Source organism: Dromiciops gliroides, chromosome 4 (genome assembly GCF_019393635.1).
Source record: "Dromiciops gliroides isolate mDroGli1 chromosome 4, mDroGli1.pri, whole genome shotgun sequence".
NCBI classification, from domain to species: Eukaryota; Metazoa; Chordata; class Mammalia; order Microbiotheria; family Microbiotheriidae; genus Dromiciops; species Dromiciops gliroides.
Genome location: NC_057864.1, coordinates 418,633,230 through 418,656,273, shown reverse-complemented (window position 1 = coordinate 418,656,273; position 23,044 = coordinate 418,633,230). Strand labels below are relative to the sequence as shown.

Here is a 23,044-nt window from a genome sequence, read left to right as displayed (position 1 = left end):
AGACTGGTACCTTTCCTGTAAGTCTTAGTTGCTTAGGGAACTTGGATGTTAAGTGACTTCTTTAGGGGCACACTATCACTGACTGTGTGTCAGAGGAAGGACTTGAATCAAGCTTTTCTTGTCTCTAAGGCCTCTCTATCAATAATGACGATGATGCTGCGCATTTATATAATGCTTACTATGTGCCAGGTACTATGCTAATATCTATACTTCAGATATTTCACTATACTGTTCAGTTGTTTCAGTCACATCCTACTCTTTGTGACCTCATTTGGGGTTTTCCTGGCAAAGATACGGGAGTAGTTTACCATTTCCTTCTCCAGCTCACTTGACAGATGAAGAAAATGAGGAAAACAGGATTTCATTGACTTGCCCAGCATCACATAGCTAGTAAGTATCTGAGTCAAGATTTGAACTCAGAAAGATGAGTCTTCCCAACTCCAGGCCTGGCACTCTCTCTACAGTACCACCTAACTACCCATTACACTATACTAAAATATCTCTATTTTCTAGCCTGACCACCAGCACCTACACCTCATAGTCTGACCATCATAGACACTCTTTATCTATTTGTTTTTTCTAGCAGGCCTTGCTTGGTCAATCTCCTGGAAAAAAAAAGTTTTATTTACCCCTTTTATAATCATCTCCTGATATATTGTCCTCACCCCTCAAACTGAACTCTCTTTTGTAACAGAAAGACAATCTCTTTTGATTTGCTGTGGATGTAAGACCTAATGGAAGTAATGATATATTAATGATGTTATTGTGAAATAGAATTGTTCAAGGTAACTGCATACAGGGTGTGTCTATAAACAAAGTGGCCTTGAGCAGACAATAAACAGGGCATTTATTATCTCGGATCTTCAGCTGGCACACTATCACAGAGGAGAGGAGGAGATGGGTCTCTCCTCCCCCAGCCCACCTCAGTTGAGGTGGTCAGAGGAGAGAATCAATCACCCTCTCCCTTAAATCACCTTGTGGCTATCTTATGGTCTAATGGTTTGGTTTAATTCCTATCAGCGTCCTAGCTGGGTGACTTTAGGCATAAACTTATCCACCCTGAGCTCAGTTTTCTAAACTGTAAAAGTGGAGGTTGCTCCTTGCACTAGGAAGCTCCCATTGTTATTACCATTGTTTAACTTTCTCCTGAGGGCACAGAACATATCTCTCAGTATCTTTTCAAAGTATCTAGAACAGGGTCTGATTCAAGTCAGCACAGTTCTCAAGGTGTGGTCCTCAGACCCATAGGGGTCCTCAAGTTAAAAACTATCTTCACAATACTAAGACACCATTTAGATATTAAAATACGCTTTCCTTTTCCAACTAATATCTGATTGGGGTCAGATTTTCTTTATACATTTTAAACCACCACAACAGATTGAATGCAGAAGCAGATAGAAGAATCCATATAATCTTTTCTTAAAACTAGACATTAACCAAAATTGCAAAAAAAAAAAAAATACGTAAAACAACACCATTCTTCTCTTTAAATTTCTTTTCTTGGGGGGGGTGGAAAGTATAGTTACTTTCATAAAAAATACTACTTATTAGGGCAGCTAGGTGGCTCGGTGGGTGGAGCACCAGCCCTGGATTCAGGAGGACTGAGTTCAAATCCAACCTCAGACACTTGATGCTTACTAGATGTGTGACCCTGAGCAAGTCACTTAACCCCAATTGCCTCACCAAAAAAAAAAACAAAACAAAACAAACAAAATACTATTTATCTTGTCACATAATGGGTTTGTAATGGTTATTTTTAAACAAATAAATATTTAAATTTTAATCACTTTTTATTTCTAGTACGGTATATGTCAATAGTTTTAACCTACATAAACCAAAGTTCTTTGGGGTCCTCAATTTTTTGGAATGTAAAGGGATCCTGAGAACAAAAAAAAATATTGAGAACTGCTATTGTAGCATAATGGAAATAGATTAGGAATCTGGCCTACCAGCAGCCCTGGACTTAACTCTTTCTTGTAGTGTGATCCTGGATGAACCACTTCTTCATTCTTACCTTTTTTTTTTTTTTTTGGTGAGGCAATTGGGGTTAAGTGACTTGCCCAGGGTCACACAGCTAATAAGTGTCAAGTGTCTGAGGTCGGATTTGAACTCAGGTCCTCCTGAATCCAGAGCCGGTACTTTATCCACTAAGCCACCTAGCTGCCCCCACTTCTTCATTCTTGATCTCATTTTATGCATTCATAAAATGAAGATGCAGACTAGATCAGAGATGTCAAAACATCTGCCCCCAACATTCCCAAGTGGGGTGTTCTAACCAGATTAAAGGCAAATATCTAACAAAATAAATAAAAATATAATAGAACACAGATAGTATTAATATGTGGGTTTAACACCACTTAAAATGGAATATAAATCCAAGTTCAGGAGGACCTGAGTTCAAATAAGGCCTCAGACACTTGACACTTACTAGCTGTGTGACCTTGGGCAAGTCACTTAACCCTCATTGCCCTGCTTTAAAAATAATAATAATAATAATGTACATTATCTGAGCCGTGTGCTAGCTTTGGAGTAAGAGGAACTCAAACAGAATTCTAACTTTGATACCTACTACTCTGGTGGCTTTGGATCAATCAATCAATCAAATCTCTCTGAGCCTCAGGTTCATCTGTAAAATCAGGGGTAGGACCAGATAGCATCTGAGGGCCCTTCTAGTGCTAAAGCTAGGATACAATGATCTCTTCCACTTAAATGGGCTATGACTCTCCAGGCTATGTCTTACCTTGGGGGAACGGGCAGCCTGGGACACAATGAGGCAGCACTTGGATTTTGGGTATAGTTGGCAGAATTCAAGTTATAAACACACAGGAAGGAACCTAAAAGCACAAAACGTGGAGAGATGAGAATCTGAAGGGCTTGGTGGTGGGTTTCTGTCATCTAGTCTGACCCCTGCCTAGCAGGAAATCTAGGAAATCTTCCCAACAATATCTCTAGCAGATACTTCTCCCTTCTTCCAGATAGTGTAAAATCCCTTGTTCTGAGACATGGATTAAGCCATTTACTGAACTGTGGGTGAAAGGGATTGAGTGAGCCTGACCTAGGAAGAAAGGCTGAGGGATGATTTCTGGTAAGGCTCTGAGTCAGCTGAGATGTCCCTTCTGCCTGTGGCTCTCTTAATGAAGCTGGTTTTTCACACGACCCAACAGCAGCAGTTGGTATTAGGTAGCATGGCTGAGTTGTGCACATTTATCCCTTCTACGTCTCAACTTTCCCCATCATGGTGTCGATATATTACGGGTTGGCATTAGAAATTAAATGGGAATTTGGAGTTTTGTGGAAACTGTAGATGACACGTGAAAGCCAGCAGACAATACAGAAAAAAACCTGGAAACTCAGAATTGTTTATAGGAATGATTGTTATAGAAGAGGCATTCCAGTAAACTGGCATTATATGAGGAAAGGCTAAGTCCTTATATGATTTCCTAAAGGAAAATGAAGGCAAAGGGTCTACCCCTATGGATTTTATGTGGATTTTTCACATTGAGGGGAATTTAGATTTGTGGTTAAATGGCAGTTTATTTGGGGAGAAAAAGATCTGAAGGTTTCAGTGGACTGCAAGCTTCATGAGAGTCAGTATAGTGCTGCTACAGACAAAATAAGTATATTTTTCCATAATCTAAATTCAGAGACTTCTCTCCTTTTCCTTCTTTGAATGAACATACTTCCCCCCACTGCCTTCCCTGGTAATATGTAAATCAGTTACATATCTTGTACTGGCCCACCTGTTGGGTGGGGGCATTCTCCATGGAGGAATAAATGTTTCCCAGCCTCGAGCACACACAAAGAGCAGCTAACGTTTCAGATAAATCCAGATACACCTGGATGAAATTGGACAAGCTGAAGAGAAACCTGTCGCCTCTATTATGCCATGCAAAGAAACCAGAGCAAGGAAGTAAAACAACCCGAGAAACTTGGCTCCCAGGACCCCCTCTCATGAAGACAACGGCGTGTCACACTTCTTCAGTTTCCAACGGGCAGGGGAAGGGGGAGCTGGCCTGTGCTGCCTAATCCCTACCGTTGTTTTTGGCGAAAAGTCGGATGTCTTCCAGAGTGTCTAATTGTTCTTCGGGACAACTGGATACGCAGAGGGCTATAGAATTGATTTTGAGGTCTTTGCTTTCCAGATTACAGGAATTCATAAAGAATACATGCCTAGGGTGAGGGGAGAAAAGAATTGTTTGAGGTTACTTTCCTTGTTCATTTTTAACTGCAGCCTTCAAAGTATTTGTGGGTAGCTAGGTGGTACAGTGGAGAGAGCACTAGACCTGGAGGCAGGAAAACCACAGTTCAAATCCAGCCTCAAAAACACTTATTAGCTGTTTCGCCCTGGCAAGTCACTTAGCCCTGTTTGCCTCGATTTTTTCATCTGTAAAATGAGCTAGAGGGGAAAAAAAAAAGCAAACCACTCAAGTCTCTTTGCCAAGAAAAGCCCAAATGAGGTCCTAAAGAATTGGACATGACTGAAACAACTGAATAAAAAAAAAGTATTTATACAAGGGGAAAACACATTTCATTTAGAGTCAGAGGATCTGGGTTCAAATCCTGGCAATCTGAACAGTTACATTTGTTTTGTGGGTTTTTTTGTGTTTTTTTTTAGTGAGGCAATTGGGGTTAAGTGACTTGCCCAGTAAGTCACTTAAGTGACAGCCAGTAAGTGTTTAGTTAGTGTCTGAGGCCAGATTTAAACTCAGTTCCTGCTGACTCCAGGGCCGGTACTCTATCCACTGCACCACCTAGCTGCCCCTACATTTGTTAAAACAAAGGTATTGGACTAGATGACTCCTAAAATCCTTACAATTCTAAATCTGAGTGTATGATCCCATGATATCTACACTGGGTACCAAACAAGAGTATTAATTAAGTTCACATGGCCTTAACATTTCTATTCCTTCAAACTTATCTTTACAGATATATTTGCACTTGTGTGAATCTGGATTTGTAAAATGAATGGGTTGGACTAGATGAGACCACTAGGTGGCACAGTGGCTAAAGTACCAGTTCTGGAGTCAGGAAGACCTGAGTTCAAATTCAGCCTCCAACATATAGTAGTCACTCAATAAATGCTTGTTTCCTTCCTCTTGGATGATGGCTAGGATTCCTTTAAACCCCATGAGTCTGTGATCCAAAGCAGAAGCAGCCATTAAATAGCACCTGGACAGTCTGTGATCAGTTGCCTAAAATATACTTATACATGGACTTGTTTTCTCCCTCATTAAAATATAATCTTGTGAGTAGGGATTGTATCATTCTTTGGGCTTGTATGTTCAATACGCAGCACACAGTAGGTGCTTAATAAATGCTTGTTGATTGATTAAAATCAATGAGAGAGGAAGAATGATGGAGTTGGAATAAGGCCAACCTTCAGGTCCTGCCTCTTACATAGACTAATAATGTAATTGGGGGTGAGAGAGGTAAGTCACTTCTCCTCTAAGTGCCCCCCCCCTCTCTAAAATTATAAATTACAGCTAAGTTGCTGCTCTGTGTCCAAGAGGGCTTTTCTACACTGGCAATTTGCCACATGGATGAGATCAGAGGTCCCAAACTAAAACAAAATATATTTTTTAGACCTGAGCAAGTTCAAGTAAACTTTCTGCAGAGAGGGGGGAGGAGTTGGGGTAGGAAGAGAGGGGGAGGGGGAAGGGATAGGGCAGAGAGAAACAACAGCCTCATTCCCCTTGCACAAGGGCACATACATGTATAAACATGGATACGCTTTATGCAGGGCAACACCACATGTGCCCCCCCTGCCCATTCAAAAACTGCTGGAGCTACATTTGGGGCTTGGTTTGGGTAAAGGTCATGTGATGGAGCCTGGGTGTTCTCCTTCTCCTTGGGGCAGAAATGTTCCCTTTCCTCCCCTCTCCCTCCAGACCACTTCAATGATCTACTATGCTGCTGGCAGGGATGGAGGAGTCTCAAAACCACCAGCAGCCACATTCCTTTCCTTCTGCCTACCAACACACTCAAGTCTCCCATATCTTAAATGCCCCATACATTTCTCTTGACCACGACTTCCTTCTCCATCCCTACCTCTTCAAGCCATCATCCCCTCTTCTCTTCTTTATGGCCTAAGTTTTAGAAAAAGCAGTTGATGCTTATGTCAGCTGCCTCAACTTTAAAAAAAAACAAAACACCATCTACTCCATTATTCCTGCACCCCCTAAATTGGGTTTCTGTCTCCAGTTTCCTGAAAGCGTTCTTTCCCGGGTCGATGATGGCTTGCTAATTCTCCAATCTGATTCTCTAATCTCCAGTCCCTTCACGAGCCGCTTTGACCAGTCGGTGAGTTTTGAGTGCTGGAAGTGAAGTTGTGCAGTCAGGAAGTTGTTGTTTAGTTGTTTTTCAGTTGTGTCAGACTCTTCATGACTCCATTTGAGGGATACTGGAGTGGTTTGTCATTTCCTTCTCTAGTCCATTTTACAGATGAGGAAACCGAGGCAAACAGGGTTAAGTGACTTGTCCAGGGTCACACAACTAAGTAAGTTTCTGAGGCCAGATTTGAAGTCATGAAGATGAGTCTTCCTGATTCCCAGAGCAGTGCTTTATCCACTGTGCCACCTAGTAGTCCCTTCCTATAGTCAGGAAGACCCGAGTTCAAATCTGCCTCTCTGGGACCCAGGGCTTAATTTATTTCATTCTCAGTTTTCTTATTTATAAAATAAGGGGTTGGACTTGATGCTCCCAAGCCCCTTCTAGCTCTAAATCTATGTTTCTATGACCATTCTGTAACATCTGGTCCCATGGACTATTCCTGATGAGCCTTTGCTCTTTAATCTTCCATGACACGGCTCATGTGCCCCCGCTCTCTTCTTTTTTGTTTATTTCTTTGCTTCTTCTTTCTCTTACCTTCTATGGACATCCCTCAAAGGCCTCCAAAACAACCTATTTATTTATTTAATTTTAAATTTATGGGATCAAACAAGCATTTCTATAACATCATATAATAAAAAAGATTGCACATGAAACTGCAAATCTATTACATACAACTTGCTATTCCTTTTAAAAATATAATAAAGTTATCATGCAAATTAATTAATCCCTCCCCTCCCCCCCCAGAGATCACTGCCCATAGACACAAATCTGTCTACATATGTAAAACCATTCTATACAGACTTCTATTTAATCAGTTCTTTCACTTCTCTTCTTTGCCCTCCCCTTTTAAAGATTTTCTTCTCTTCTATTTATATTATCTTTGGGGGCAATCTGATCTAGTCTCCCGGCTATTTACTCACAAAACTCTCAAATCTCTATCTTTACTCCCAAACTTTTCACTAAACTCTAACCTTATTTTCCCCCAATTTCTCATTGAATGTTACCATCTCCACTTAGCTGTTTCTTTGCTATTTCAAACTCAGTCTGTCCAAAACAGGAGTTATTTTCCCACCGAGAAAGGCTGTAAGAGATGTTAGACTTTATCTCTGGCCCCGAAGGGCAGACTGGGAAAAAAAGTTTATTTTTTTTTAACAATGAGAACTGGCCCAAAGTGGAATGGATTGCCTTGGGATGTATCCTTGGGATGGAGTGCATTCTCCATCACTGTAGATCTTCAAGAAAACAAGATGGCCACTTTTGGGGTCATGTAGTGGAATTCTTTCTGGGACATAGGTTGGTCTAAACGGGTGCCGAGTTCTCTTCCAACTCCTTGTGTCCCAACTCCTGATTTTTCCATTTCCCTTGATGGTGCCACCAACCTCCCAGTCACACAAACTCCAAACTTCAGATTTCTCTTTGGCTCTTCCCTCTCCCTCATCCCCACATGCTGACTCAGCTTGAAAATATGTATAGAGTCTACCTTGATAATCTCTCTCTTCTCTGTCCACTCCTTCACAACCCCCCTTCCTCACCACATAACTGCTCTAGTTCAGGTCTTCATCACTATTCAGAAAGACTCTAGCAAGCAACAGCTTTCTAATCAGCCCCTCTCTAACCCTCTCCAAGTGTCCTTCACGTCACCACCACAATAATCTTTTTGAATACACAGATCTGATCGCATTATTTTTTTTAATGTGCTCCAGTGTTTAATGGCTCCCCATTCCCTGTGGAATAAAACGCAAAGTCCTTAAACTGACATTCAAGGCTCTCTACAATTGGGTCTGACCTTCCTTTCCTGCTTTATTTCATGCTATTCTCCTTTAGCCAAATCGGGCCATGCGCTCCGTTTTGTGTCTAGAAAAAGCCCATACTGCTGTCTGTTGAAATCATTCTCTTTCTTCCCGGATGAAGCTTCCCTTGATATTTTCCCCAACCTCTCTTTTGTATTTACTCACATTCTACCTGGTATTAGTGTTGTTTGTATGGATGCCTCACCTCCCCACCCCCCCAATAGACTGGATGCTCTTTGAGGGCAAGGCCTGTCTAGTTAAATGGACTACTTTGGAAGGTGGTGGGTTCCCTTTCTTGGATGCTTCATGTAGAGTCTGCCTGCAAACCTTATACTGCTGTAGAATTGTTATTGTTATTGTCATCCCACTCCTTGTATGTTGCCTTGTAATGGGGGTTCTTTGCTGGTACGGGGTCCCTTCCAACTCTGGAATTCCATGATTCTGAGTAATTTTTTTACCATTTCTCCTATAAGTACAAGATCTTCACTTAGTAGTGTTATGATTGGAATGATGCCACCTGCTGGAGACTTACTGTAGAAAAGTTCCACCATGAAAGGAAGGTCTTTGAGGGCAAGAACATGCGTCTTTTCTTTGGTGTCAGGAAGTGACATTTGCTAGTGGGAGGAAAAAGGAAGAGACTGGTGCTTGGTCTTGGGCTCTTTTCCTGGGGACGCTGGTGGAGAAGGGAGCTAGAAATGTGCTCTCCCTTTAATAGATAGAAATCTAGGCCTTTTCTTCTCTCTTTACCAAATTCTTATTCTCCTTAATAAATGCTTAAAAGCCTAACTCTCGCTAAGGCTTGTAATTTATTGGCAACCACTCATAAGATATTTTAGACAGACTAGCTAGAATTTTAGCCCTTAACAGTAGGTGCTTAACCAGTATTAGTCTAGTTATCAAATTAAATAATAGGCTGCTGACTCGGATCAGAGGACCTAGGTTCAAATCTAGTGTCTCATGATTACTACCTGAGTGACGTTGGGTAAAACACAACCACCTTGGACCTCAGTTTCATCATCTGTAAAAGGAGGGGAGTAGATTAAATGCCAACTGAGGTTGCAGATGGTTCTAGATCTAGGATCCCATGATATACAATTAAAGATAGAGGATAGAATGCTGGTCTTGGAGTCAGGAAGAACTGAGTTCAAACCTAGCCTCAGACGCTTACTAGCTGTGTGACCCTGGGCAAGTCACTTAACCTTTGTTTGCCTCATTTTCCTCAACTGTGAAATAGAGATAATATGGCACTTATGTTGCAGAGTTGTTGTAAGGATCAAATGAGATATTTGTAAGGTGTTTCGTACAGTTCCTGGTCACCTTTCCTCTATAATCCTATAAACTATGGCAGCTTTGCAAACCATACAATGCTAAAGAAAAATGATCATCATCATTATCAACTCAATAGGAGACAATGATCTCATAGCCATTTAAGCAACTGATACAGGCACTTACTTCCTCTTAGTCATGTCCTGTCCAGAAAGAGGGGCCCCTTCCACGGGGGAGTTCTTCTTGCCACACACGTTCCCATAGCTGTCATAGCCAAACACCAGTCTTCCTGCAGCTCCAGCTATGACAGAATAGCCCATGATGAACACCTAGATAAAACCCAAGGAGAGAATCGGGGGTGAAACTCGGCCTTAACCTCACAAAACTCACCTCCAGAAGTTCTTTAGGAAACTTGGATGTGAAAAGGGAAAATCTCATCTTAAGAACACAGCTCTCCATGGAAAAGACCTCAGAGGCCATCTAATCCCAACTGCCTCATTTTACAGATGAGGAAACTGAGGCTTGGGGATATTCAGTGACTTATACAAGGTCATGTGGGTAGGAAGCATTAAAGGCAGGATTTGAAGCCAGGTCCTCTGCCTGTATCACTCACCATCACCCTAGTTCTCTCTTTTAATAAGCAGCATTAATAGGTCTAATTCAATTATGAACCCTCTGCCCTTCCCCATATTCCATATTTTTCAGCTTCATAGTCCTCCATTTATAATAGGCTACAACTTTTAACTGCTTTTAAAAAAAAAATCTGATAAGATGTTTGGATTTCCTAGCAATTTCACATCTTTAGATATGAGGAAATTTTTTCCTCATCCAATCTTCCTCAAGACCTGACAATTTTTGTTTTTTTTAGTGAGGCAATTGGGGTTAAGTGACTTGCCCAGGGTCACACAGCTAGTAAGTGTTAAGTGTCTGAGGCCAGATTTGAACTCAGGTCCTCCTGATTCCAGGGCCGGTGCTCTATCCACTGCGCCATCTAGCTGCCCCTTCTCTCTCCTTTGGAAGAACTGGTCTGAATTCAGTGACAGTAAGGCTCGTTAATGCAGACATTTATAAAGAGAAGGCCACCACCAGACCATTCCAAGTCATGTGTTCCTCCCACCAAAGAGATGTAGCAGATTCTGCAGTTTCCCTCATTCTCCTGACTTTCTGCTTGGCCCCTACTAGATAGAGGCAGTGTCCGCTTGCCCCTCTCCCAGAGCTTTGCTCAGGAAAAGTGAAGGCCTTTTCAGCTAAGGCTTCTTTCCCAGAATGGACTTGGAACCGAGAGCGGATGATTAAAATGACCATTTGTGAGAGAAAGCAGCTCTGTGCAGGCATCTACTTGCCTGCCTTTAAAGGTTAGCAGGCACTCTGGAACAAAGTGGAAAGATGTATAATCAGTGGGGGGAATTAGTAACCAACCTGAAGCAATGTCACTTAACTCTCTCCAGTGGACCAGTACTTAAATGAACAACACTGCACCCTAACTTCACCACCCCCCAAAACCCAGAGCCCTCCAAATGATCACTTTCAAACTTTCTATTCTACCCAGAATATTTCATCTTATTTCCATACATTATGCTTAAGATGACAGATTTAGAGCAGGAAGGGTCTTCTGGACTGATCTAACATAACCCCTTCATTTTACAGATGAGAAAAATAAGCATTTGAACCCAGATGCTCTGGGTTCCAAATTCAGTGCTCTTTCCACTGTGCCATACTAATTGTTCCCAACCAATTGGCATGATAAAAGCTTTAAGAGCAGGGAGGGATATTAGAAGTCATTTAGTCCAACCTTCCCATTTTACTGATATGGGAAACTGAGGCCCAGAGAGGAGGCAGGTAGGTGACATAATGGATAAGGGTGCTGGCCTTAGAGTCAGCTGAACACACTGAATGCATTCAGATCCTACCACAGACATATCCTAGCTGCAAGTCACTTAATTTTTCTTAGCCTCAGTTTCCTCATCTGTAAAATGGGGGTGCTATTAGCACCAACCTCATAGGGTTTGGGGGACAACCAAACGTGATAACACACATAAAACTCTTTGCAAATCTTAAAGCATGATATAAAAGTTAGCTATTATTATTGTTGTTATTGACCTAAGGTCACACTGGTGTGCCAAGATTTGAACTCTCCCAGTCTCCAAAATCCAGCCCTCTTCCCTCTGTATCATACCGCCTGGTTGGAAACCAATTAGTAGAGTCAACAAACATTGTCTTTACTAGGGGTAAAGGAGGGCAAAAGTGACACCTGCTCACATTCAATGCAGACCTGGGCTCCAAGCAACAGGGAATCTCATTCCAGGTGCACAGGCCTTGGAAGCTGTTCCATTGCTTTCAGAATTAATCATTGACAAGGTAGCAAGTGGCATGCATGCCCCGACCAGGTGAGGCTAGTCCCTCTTCTTGTTTTCAGTGAATACAAAAGTTATTTTCAGGTACCCAAGGAAGATCTTTGAGAAGTGAGATCAAGACCCTCTGCAGTAATCAGACAAACTCTTCCTGCAAACATGTGGGCTGGCAAGTTTAGAGACAGAACCAAAGAATTTGATTTAGCCGGAGAAAGGCCCATGAACTCCTATACATATATGCAGGAAAGGAGGTGACAGGCAGTCCTGTGTGTTGGCGGTGGGGGTGGGGAATCAGTACCATTCACTTTACAGCAAGGGCCAGGGCGTAGTTAACTGTTGGCTGGCTCCAGGCACAAAATATCAAAAGGGTGTGGGTCCAGGACAACTCCCCAAAGAGTCACTTGGACACTCTCCCCGGGTTTGTCTCAGTTTTAATTGTCAAGTGAATAATCAAAATGTGTAACAATTAGGATTGTGAATTGAGAGCAAAGGGACCTCAGAGCCATCTAGGGCTTCTTAAACTTTTTCCACTGGGGCCCGCTTTGCCTAAGGAATTTTTGTAAAACTTCAGGTATATAGGTATATAAAATAGGAATATACATAACCTTTTACTATTGTCAAAATTTTCAAGACTCTCCACATTCAGTTACTCGACCCCATATGGGATCTCAACCCACAGTTTAAGAAACTAGAATCTAGACAACCCCCTCATTTTACAGAGGAGGAAACTGAGGCCCCTCCAGAGTTAAAGTAACTGAACCAAGGTCACAGAAGTGGCAAGTGGTAAAAACTCTTATTCCAAGTGGACACTAATACTCTGACCACAAATCTAACTTGCTTCTCCCTGCCTTCCATAATTCATATTTTAATAAAATAAAAAAGGAAATCCTAAATCACCTTCTGAGAATCACCTGTGTTCTCTCTCAGTCAGCAAGCTGGTGGTAAAATGATAAGCATACATCCACAGAAAATGAAGATTGGATGACATTAACATCACTTGGCAAACTCCAGTGCCAGCGTCCCTTAGAGAGTCTCCCATTAAGATCTGGCACATGGGCCTTAGGAGAAAATTTCACATGGTTCAGTCCACCAGGCCACAGGAAATTTCCAACAAGACCTCCTCAGGTTTGGCACTACAATACAATACAACACACATTTATTAAGTGTAATAGGTTGCCAGGCACTGTGCTAAGCAGCAGCATTTATATTTTTATAAAACTAACTACAAAAAAAAATTACCATTGTTGAATATGTCTGAGTTTTGTAGAACCTTAGAACTCAGGCTTCTAGGCCCTTGCAGACTCTAGAACCAGAGTTAGAATTTAGATGCATCATTTCAAATATACCTTCTCTTCCCCGTTCCCCACCCCCAACTCCCTCCACCCTTCCCGGTCAACACACTCACCAAACCAGCCCAAAAGAGAAAGAACAGGATTAGCCATGCTGGATCTGTGCATTTTCTATAAATCTGTGGTCTCCACTCTCTCTGTCTGGGGCTTTCCTCTGCAGAAACCTTTCATAGAGAGAGAAAACATGAGGGGTAAGGGGAATAAAAAGGAGGAGAAACTAGAAGAGGATTAGTAACCACGTGGGTCTCAACTTTCCAACCGCACCCCAGGAACTGAAATTGAATGCTTTAACTTTTCTGACTATTCATTAACAGCAGAAATAAAATACCGGGAATAGCTGCTGACCCAAGGGAGGGTTGGCTGTTTAGAAATCATTTTTGAAAGCAACATTCGCTGTACAAACTTTAAAATGCCATATAAATCCTAAATGTTATTGTGGTCTTTACTATTATTATACCACCTGCTCGCTGCAGCCACACACACCTGAATGCAGCTTTAATTCCATGCCTATGGCCCGATGCCATCCTCAAGGGCAAGAGCCGGGTCCCTTATTCCACTCCTACTACCCACAGAGATTGCCCGTTGGGTATGAAAGTAAGGGGGGGGGGGAGTGGAGGGTGCAAAATAGGCCACGGACCTACAGGTGGCCAGAAGGTTTGCAGCAGCTGGGACGGCTACGCCCCGTAGTTTAAGAGACTGGAATCCCGGGGCGCTTTTCACTCCGCCGGCCCTCTCCACCTTGCCCCTTCCGCAGGGATGCAGTGGGACAGCAGGTGCTGGACCCGATGCCTACCCACTCCCTGAAAGGCTCCCCGAGAGCACTTACCACGTACTCCCCTCCGAAGCACGGCATCTTGCCAACTCGCTGGCCACCCGCCGCTGGGGACTAGGAGCCGGGGCCACCCCCGCCGATGCCCTGTACTGGGAGATGCATGAGCCGCAGGCAGAGCTGCCCGCAGGTGGTCCCGGTGGCTGCAGAGGGTGGAGCTGGGCCGGCAGCGCCTCCACGTGGCCAGCGGGGGCCCGCAGGGGCGCGGGCTGCCAAGTGTCCCCAAGGCCAGCGGCCCCACCCCTCGCACCTCTCTCCGCCTCTCCCGAGCCCCGCCTCAGCATCTCCGAGCCCCACCTCCCCGCCTGCCTCCGGGAGCCAGGTGACTTCATTAGTCGCCAAAGGACCGGGACCTGGGCGTCAGCCGGATTGTCTCATCTGCCGTGCGAACTTCATCCCGGGGGGGGGGGGGGGACGGATAGAGAACTGGGAGGCTCGCTGCCTTCCGTGGACACTGCCTGGGAATAAATACAGAAACCCATTTGTTATTTGGTACTAATACCGCTGGGTGGAGTGGAAAGGCTACTGAATGTGGAATCAGAAGAGATCTGGGTTCAAATTCCACTTTTTAACATCCTTACTAGTTGTGTGACTGTGGGGATGCACTGTGTTGCTGGGGAATGCCCACTGATGAAATCCTAGTGGTGCCACTTACTACCTGAGACCTTGAACAAAACACTCAACTCACTGGGCTTCACTTTCCACTCTACGGTAAAAAAAAATCTCTCTCTCTCTCTCTCTCTCTCTCTCTCTCTCTCTCTCTCTCTCTCTCTCTCTCTCTCTCTCTCTGGTTCTGGGAAACCAAATATTTTTATTTTTAAAAAATTTTTCTCAATTACATGTAAAGATATTTTTGAATTCCAAATTTTTCTCTCACCCTCCCTTCCCTCCCGCCTCCCGAGGTCACCAAGCAATTTTATATAGGTTATACATTACTATCATGTTGGACATATTTCCACATTAATCAGAACAGAAGGAAAAAAATGCAAAAAACCCAAGAACAATAACAACAACAACCAAAAAAAAACAAAAACCCAGCAACAAAAGTGAAAATAGTATGCTTCAGTCTGCATTCTGGCTCCATAGTTCTTTTTCTGAATGTGGAGAGCATTTTCCACCATAAGTCTTTTTGGTATTGCCTTGGACCATTGTATTGCTGAGAAGAATTAAGTCTATTACAATTGATCGTCACAAAATGTTGTTGATACTGTGTACAATGTTCTCTTGGTTCTGCTCATTTCAATCAGCATCAGTTCATGTAAGTCCAGGTTTTTCTGAAATCCATCTGCTTATCATTTCTTACAGCACAATACTATTCCATTACATTCATATACCACAACTTGTTTAGACATTCCCCAATTGATAGACATCCCCTCAATTTCCAATTCTTTGCTACTGCAAAAAGAGCAGCTATGAATATTTTTGTACCCGTGGGTCCTTTTCCCTCTTCTATGATCTCTTTGGGATACAGACCTAGTAGTGGTATTGCTGGGTCAAAGGGTATGCACAGTTTTATAGCCTTTGGGGCATGGTTCTGAATTGCTCTGTGAAAACAAATATGAAAAATGAAACAAGACCCTTGCCAAGAGTTACATTTTAGATACTAACCATGTTTTAGTTTATCAGTATTTTTTGGGGTTTTTTTTTTTTTTTTTTTTTGTGAGGCAATTTGGGGATTAAGTGACTTGCCCCAGGGTCACACGAGCTAGTAAGTGTTAAGTACCTGCGGCCGGATTTGAACTCAGGTACTCTGACTCCAGGGCCGGTGCTCTATCCACTGCACCACCTAGCTGCCCCTCATCAGTATTTTTTGGAGGGTCCTCATTGTGTTTTCAGAGATTTGACATTTCCTGTCTTTTCCCATCATTTTTTCTTCATGTCTCATCAAAGGCTTTGCTTGGTTTCAACATCACTAACATTATGCCTTCCTTAGGATAAAGTGATCACTAGGAAATTTCTTCACCATGTGGATTGACTCAACTCTTGATACTCAACACCTTCTCACCTCCCTCAAGTTGCTTCTCTACTCTGATTGGAGGTTGGAGTTTAGAGCCATAAGCTTCTCCCAAAGCCTTCCTTTATAAAGGGCTTGGAACTGTGCAGGTAACTTCGATTTTCATCAGTTACCCTTCTTGCTTTCATCTCCCCCCAGCTTCCTTTTGTGCTTTGTCTTCCCCCTTTTAATCAGTAAGCTCCTTGAGGGCAGGGGCTGATTTTCTTTTTATTTGTAACCCAAGTGCTTAGTATAGTGCTGGCATGTTGTTTAGTCTTTTTTTCAGTTGTGTCGAACTCTTCATGACCCCTTTTGGGGTTTTCTTTTTCCTTTTCTTTTTTTTTTTTTAGTGAGGCAATTGGGGTTAAGTGACTTGCCCAGGGTCACACAGCTGGTAAGTGTTAAGTGTCTGAGGTCAAATTTGAACTCAGGTACTCCTGACTCCAGGACCGGTGCTCTATCCACTACGTCACCTAGCTGCCCGTTGGGGTTTTCTTGGCAAAGATACTGGAGTGGTTTGCCATTTTCTTCTCCAGTTCATTTTACAGATGAGGAAACTGAGGCAAATAGGGGTAAGTGATTAGCCCAGGGTCACATAGTAAATGACTGAGGTTAGATTTGAATTCAGGGATTATGAGTCTTCTTGACTCTAGTCCTGACACTCTCCATGGTGTCACTTAGCTGCTGCCTGACACATAGTAGGTGCTTAATAAATGTTTATTGAATTGAGAATTGAACTTGCCAGGATTCCAAGTTTTGTGTCATGAGTAATTTTTTTTTAAAGTTGTATTGATGCCTTTTGTTTTTTATACCAAGGTGATTTTCCGATAATCCACCTCCTTTCTTAGTGAACCCTCCTTTGCAATAAAGAAAAGTGGATAAGCAAAACTAAAGGAGAGTTTATGTCACATCCTGAACCCATAGTCTCCCCTGCGCTCCTTCCCAATGAAAGATGGGAAGTAGGATGTATCATTAGTTCTCTTGGACACCATCAACAGATTTAAAAGCATTGCCATTTATACCTTTCTACAAGTGATAGATTTCAGACTTAATGATAAAGAGACTGGGCCACACCAATGTAGAACTCAATTGACATGCATCCTCTAATTGCCCCTCTTTAGGTCTAATAGCTCAACCTGTTCTGAAACTACCTCCATTTGACTTACAATTCATCACTTGGTTTCTCAGGTAGATGGAGTAAACCAAGTCATTTAGCAGAACAAATGATCCTTCCCCACCCCCAACCTTCGTTTACCAGTAGGCCAATTCCGTCTACTTAGTACTCAAGTACAAAGTGGCAAGAATTCCTAAGCACTGAATGAAGAGGTCTGGACTGTTGGCTCTCTCTTGTTACTGGTATTTCTATTCAATCACAGTTCCCTTTTGTGTGTGTGTGAAGTGGAACTAAAAAAAAAAGCCCCCCCCTTTTAAAAATTTCTTAACATTTATGCCTGTGAGTCTCTTTGTGCATTAATTCAAGTTTTGCAATCTGTGGACCTTTTCCTTCAAAAGATACTGACAGATATTAGGAGCACAGGGCTGATGGATTACTCTATTGTTTTTGATCTTAAGAGTCCGTATCTACTACCTGATAACTGTCAGTTAGTAACTGGAGTCCTGTTCCTCTCAGAATAACTTCCAGAGGAGGTGGAGTCAGGGTGGTAATGCTTTCTTCAGGTCCATCCAGATCCCTTTAGAATGCAATTTCTGGAAGGATTTCGGCTCTCTGCTCTCTTTGCTAAGGTGCTGAGTCCTTTAAAGGGTATGGGAATGGTGTGATGGGGTTAACTGGATGAATCCCTGATCACAAGATACCGCCCCGAAGGGCTATGGGACACCAAGATCCTTTAACAACGGGGAACAAAGTCTTTCTTTCCAGGAGGAGAAATAAGGCCTAAGGGGCAAATAGACTTGGGCAACCAAGGTCACTCAATGATTCAAATCAAATGATAGCAGACTGTTTCTTGAGGATTCGTTTTAATGATGGGAAGGAAGAGTCTCCTGCAATTGGTGAAGTACAGAAAGAGGCTGACAGCCCAGAAAAGAAGGATCTTTTTTTTTTTCAATTTTGCCTGGGGTGGGCAGCTAGGAGGCTCAGTGGCTAGAGCACTGGCCCTGGATTCAGGAGGACCTGAGCTCAAATCCCACCCCAGACACTTGATACTTACTAGCTGTGTGACCCTGGGCAAGTCACTTAACCCCAATTGCCTCACCAAAAAAAAAAAAAATGCCTGGGGTTATCTATGGAGCCAGGTCTAACTAAGTCTGTGCTCAATAAATATTATCACAGGTGACTCTCACCTGTTTGGAACTGATTTGGTGCTTGGGAATCTACATTTGCATGATCAGGCCCCCTCTTGCCTCTGGCATAAACTTGATTTGAATAGCCAAGTATTTAATGAATACAATTGCAATCCTTATGCTTGGTTTCTTGTAATGTAAAAGAACTCTGAGTTTGGAGTCCCAGTGATGTGGGCAGGAAATTTGGGGTCCAATTGATTGTGAGTCGTCCCAAAAGAATTACAAGACTCAGTGACTCAGTTTACCAAGTTTTATTGCAATGCTGTGAGTGATTACGGGAGAGAACCAGAAAAGTGGAAAGGTATCTCTTGAACAGTCAAAGAAAAGACAGTTATAGTTATAGTATAGATAAATTGATTATCAATCTCATTATAATAATCTCCACCTTGGGGAGGTACAAGGGGGGCCTGTTCTACTCAATATAATATTCTTCACCTAGGGGTGTTACAAGGGAGGGCTTATGGGGTCCTAAGCCAACCCCTGAGGTGGGTACCTTTTTCAGTGGAGGTGTGTTTTGGGGGTTTACACATTATAAGGTGAATCTGGGGACAAATTTGGCCTTTTCTGTGCATGTCTCTTTCTGATTCCCATGGCTAGTTTCGAAATATAATCATTTTTCATTAGAATTTCTATACGTTGTCTTTTTCCTTTATTGTTATTTTGACCTGACCCGTTCTGGTCCGTTATGGATGTTGATCACTATGGGTACGAGAACCTAACATAAGTTATCCATTAACTGGGATCTGACTCCCTTTTAGAGCTAATATCTGTACTAGAGCTTGGGTCTTAGGTTTTTCTATTAACTCCTTTTTGCCTCCTACATCACCAGGATTTGGGTTTGAATCCTGTGGCTACCATTTAGCATCATGGATTTGTTTGTCCATTCTTTTTTTTTTTTTTAATTTTTGCAGGGCAATGAGGGTTAAGTGACTTGCCCAGGGTCACACAGCTAGTTAAGTGTCAAGTGTCTGAGGCTGGATTTGAACTCGGGTACTCCCGAATCCAAGGCCAGTGCTCCATCTACTGTGCCACCTAGCTGCCCCTGTCCTTCATTCTTGAAGAGGACCATGATATCAGAGTGATGTCATGACTTGCAGTGAACTGGATTTAAGTGAGGAAGGGCTGTGCATGTATGTATATATGTGTGTATTTAATGATAACTACACATTTACTGAGAACTGACTGATCCCCACCTACTCTCCATTCCTAGGCCAATGAATTGCCTGGGGCTGACCAATCTTTATCAATTCCAGACTCTTGATTTAAGGATCTCCCCCACAAACTATTCCCTCCCAAGGTTCCCACCTATACTCCCTGAAATTTAGGTTACTGCCTAAAAGGGGTCCCATTACATTTAAGTAGTTTCTCTTTAGAATTAAGTAACTTATATACTTAACTGAGGGGCAGTTTCTGTTACCCCATATAAACCTTGTCCTCAGTTCCCATCTTTGAGTATTCTTAGCATTCTTGCTTTGCCATACTTCAAGTTATATAGCTCCTCTAGCCAATAAAGACCTTATTTCTCCTATACGGTTTGTTTCATTAATTTTCAGGTTAAGAATATGTATGTGTGATCTATCTATATCTATCTATCTAATGTCAGGACAACTGGAGATGGCCCCAGATGTTTAAGGCAATTGGGGTTAAGTGACTTGCTCGGGGTCACACAGCTGGTAAATGTCTGGTAAGAATTGAACCCAGATCTACCTAACTTCAGGGCCAGTGCTCTATCCACTGTGCCACCTAGATGCCCCAGCATCATGGTTGTCAGAAGAGAAGGGGGTTCTAGTACCTTATTTTACAAATGCATGAGACTAGATGCAGGATAGACTTGTTCTGGGTCATACAGCTAGCATCAAAGGTAGGATTTGAACTCAGGTTTTCCTAATTACAAGCTCAGTTCTGTACCCACTTTGCCACTGATATGACCTTAGATAAACCCTTCAAATCATCTGGGCCTCCAGTCTTTTGTAAAACTAAAGGGCTGGACTAGGTCATTCCCTCTCTAAAACAACAATTCTATGATTCTTGTGTCAACTGCCTTGGGAGAGGAATGGGAATTTTTTCATTCTCTTGGCTTGAAGTCCCCACTCAGGAAATCTGAGGCTATTTCTGCATAGACCTCACCCTCACCCGCACCCCAAATATGTTAGCTCCCCACCTGTAGCCACAAAGTTCACATTTTTTTTTTTGGCCTGGCAATTGGGGTTAAGTGACTTGCCCAGGGTCACACAGCTAGTAAGTGTCAAGTGTCTGAGGTCATATTTGAACTCAGGTCCTCCTGACTCCAGGGCCAGTGCTCCATCCACTGCGCCACCTAGCTGCCCCAAAGTTCACAATTTTTTTGTGTGTGAGGCAGTTGGGGTTAAATAACTTGCCTAGGGTCACACAGCTAGTAAGTGTTAAGTATCTGAGGTCAAATTTGAACTCAGGTCCTCCTAACTCCAGGGCTCATGCTCTATCCACTGTGCCACCTAGCTGCCCCCAAGTTCACGAAATTTTGAAAAGAACCTTTTACTGAAAGCTTATATTGAAAGTGGATTTTGGGGAGAAAACCACTGACTCCATTTTGTCCTATTACTTGATGCCATTATATTCTGTTGACTTTTTGTGGGATGTGACAACAGAATGTACACAATCTCCCTTTCCCCAATATATTTACAATTACAAAAGAAAACTCTCAGGGCTTTGAATAATTTCAGGAACTCAGTGCCTTTTCTTTATCCTACCTAATAAGGTAGTTAGTAGGAACTTAAATGCAAATTAGCTGACTGATAAAGAAAATACTGGTTCCTTTGGTCCAGTGTAAATAGTTATACTAAAGGGTACATTTCCCCTCATTGTAACAATTTAAACATTCTCTTTCTTTCTTTTTGTGGGGGTGCAATGAGGCTTAAGTGACTTACCCAGGATCACACAGCTAGTAAGTGTCAAGTGTCTGAGGCCGAATTTGAACTCAGGTCCTCCTGAATCCAAGGTCGGTGCTTTATCCACAGGGCCACCTAGCTGTCCCTATTTCTTCCTTTTTTAAATAAGTACATTCCCATCTAAGTGCCCAGCCTGATCTTACCCAAAACTGCTTTGTAAGGTAGTATCACTGTCTTAGGGTCATGTAGCTCAGGAGAAAAATCTATCAAAAATCTATCTTTAGGGGGCACCTAGGTGGTGCAGTGGATAAAGCACTGACCCAGGATTCAGGAGGACCTGAGTTCAAATTTGACCCCAGACACTTGACACTAGCTGTGTGACCCTGGGCAAGTCACTTAATCCTCATTGCCCCACCCCACACCCCAAATCTATCCTTATCTTTATATCTATCCATAGAGGTTTACCTCCAGAGCTATCGATTGATATAGATATTGATCTCTATTTGTGGTTCAAACATTCCATACCCCCTTCTACCTGATTCCTCATTCCAATTCCACCTCTATCTTTCCACCCCTATGTTTCATCCTAACTCCACCCAGCCCTTCTATTTTGCCTTCTGGGATGCCTGTTCCACAGGCAACAAACTTCCCTTCATTTTAAATCTTTTCCTTTTCCACTCCTTCCATTTACTAGCTATTAGAGAAACTTGGCTTCCCCTTGATGATATAACCTCCCTAGCTACCCTTTCTGGTAATGGTTGTACCTTCACTCATTCTCAGCTCGCTGGTCAAGATGGGAAGACTCCTTGCTCCCCAGTGCAATTTCCAGGGTCTCCCCTTTCCTCAGTTACTCAGTTACCTCTCTTCTTTTGAGTTTCATGATATAAATAGCTATTATCTAGAGACCCCTAGGTCACTCCCCGTCCTTCCTCAATGAATTTGATATGTGGCTTACAATGTTGCTCTCAACTCCTACCCTTATACTAAGGAACTTCAACATATATATTGATTCTGTCTCAATACTCTAATACTCTGCCCTCAAATACTCAGTTTGTCAACATTCTCACCTCCTATAAGTATTTCCTCATCAAACCTCAGCCACATGCATAGCTGGCCATACCCTTGATCTTGCCATCATGCACTACTTAATGCACTACCACCTCTATGTGTAAGAATTCTGAAATCACTGTATCTGACCATAATCTACTGGGTTTTCACCTCTCCCTCAGCCTCCTGTTAGATAATCCAATTTTTCATCCTCACTGTGACTTTCAATTCCTCCATCCCTCAATTCCCTCCCAAGCCATTTCTCCTGCATTAGCTACTCTCTCCTCTTGTTGTCATCTTAACTGCTTGGTGAACCAGTTCAACTCTACTATTCTGTCTGTCCTCTTCTCCCAAATTACTCCCACCATTCATTACCTTCACTCCTATACATGTGCTGCTGAAAAAGGTGGAGAAACAGCTGAGTCCACTTCAAATTTATGTTAGGTATCCTCAACTGGGCTCTCACTGCTGCTAGGCAACCCTACTGTGCCTTCCTTATCAACTCATTATACCACTCCCCACAGCAGCTCTCCCAAACCTTTCATCCCTCATCAAACCTCCCATGGCTTCCTCTCCCCCTACCCTCTCAGCTAAGAACCTTGTCTCATATTTTACAGAAAAAAAATCAAGGCCATTTTTTGTGAACACCCTCTTTTTTTATCTTCTATCAGAAAGTGTCTTCTGCCACTTCCTCCTCTTTCATCCCAGACTCACATGATGAAGTGGCCTTACTCCTTATCAAGGCTAACCTCTCTACGTGTTCAAGGGATCCCATTTGATCCTCTCCCCCAACAGATTGAGCCCTCTGTCATCCCCGCTCTTTCATTTCTTTTCAGTCTCTCCCTGTCTGCCGGCTCATTTCCTACTGTCTACAAACATGCCCTTGTCTCCCCTATCTTGAAAAAATTCTCCCTTGATCCT

At 42.7% G+C, this 23,044-nt stretch overlaps 1 protein-coding gene across 1 annotated transcript in view; it reads right to left on the bottom strand.

The window, feature by feature from the left end:
* Positions 1 to 13,244, bottom strand: part of SLC44A3 (solute carrier family 44 member 3) — a 104,662-nt gene extending 91,418 nt beyond the window's left edge. Inside the window, exons 1-4 of the mRNA XM_043962445.1 lie at positions 13,143 to 13,244; positions 9,573 to 9,715; positions 4,034 to 4,170; positions 2,741 to 2,834 (exon numbers count right to left, since the gene is read on the bottom strand). Of these exons, the coding sequence (XP_043818380.1) occupies positions 2,741 to 2,834; positions 4,034 to 4,170; positions 9,573 to 9,706 (365 nt within the window). The 5' untranslated portion in view covers positions 9,707 to 9,715; positions 13,143 to 13,244. The remainder of the gene's footprint in view (positions 1 to 2,740; positions 2,835 to 4,033; positions 4,171 to 9,572; positions 9,716 to 13,142) is intronic.
* Positions 13,245 to 23,044: the final 9,800 nt, after the last annotated feature.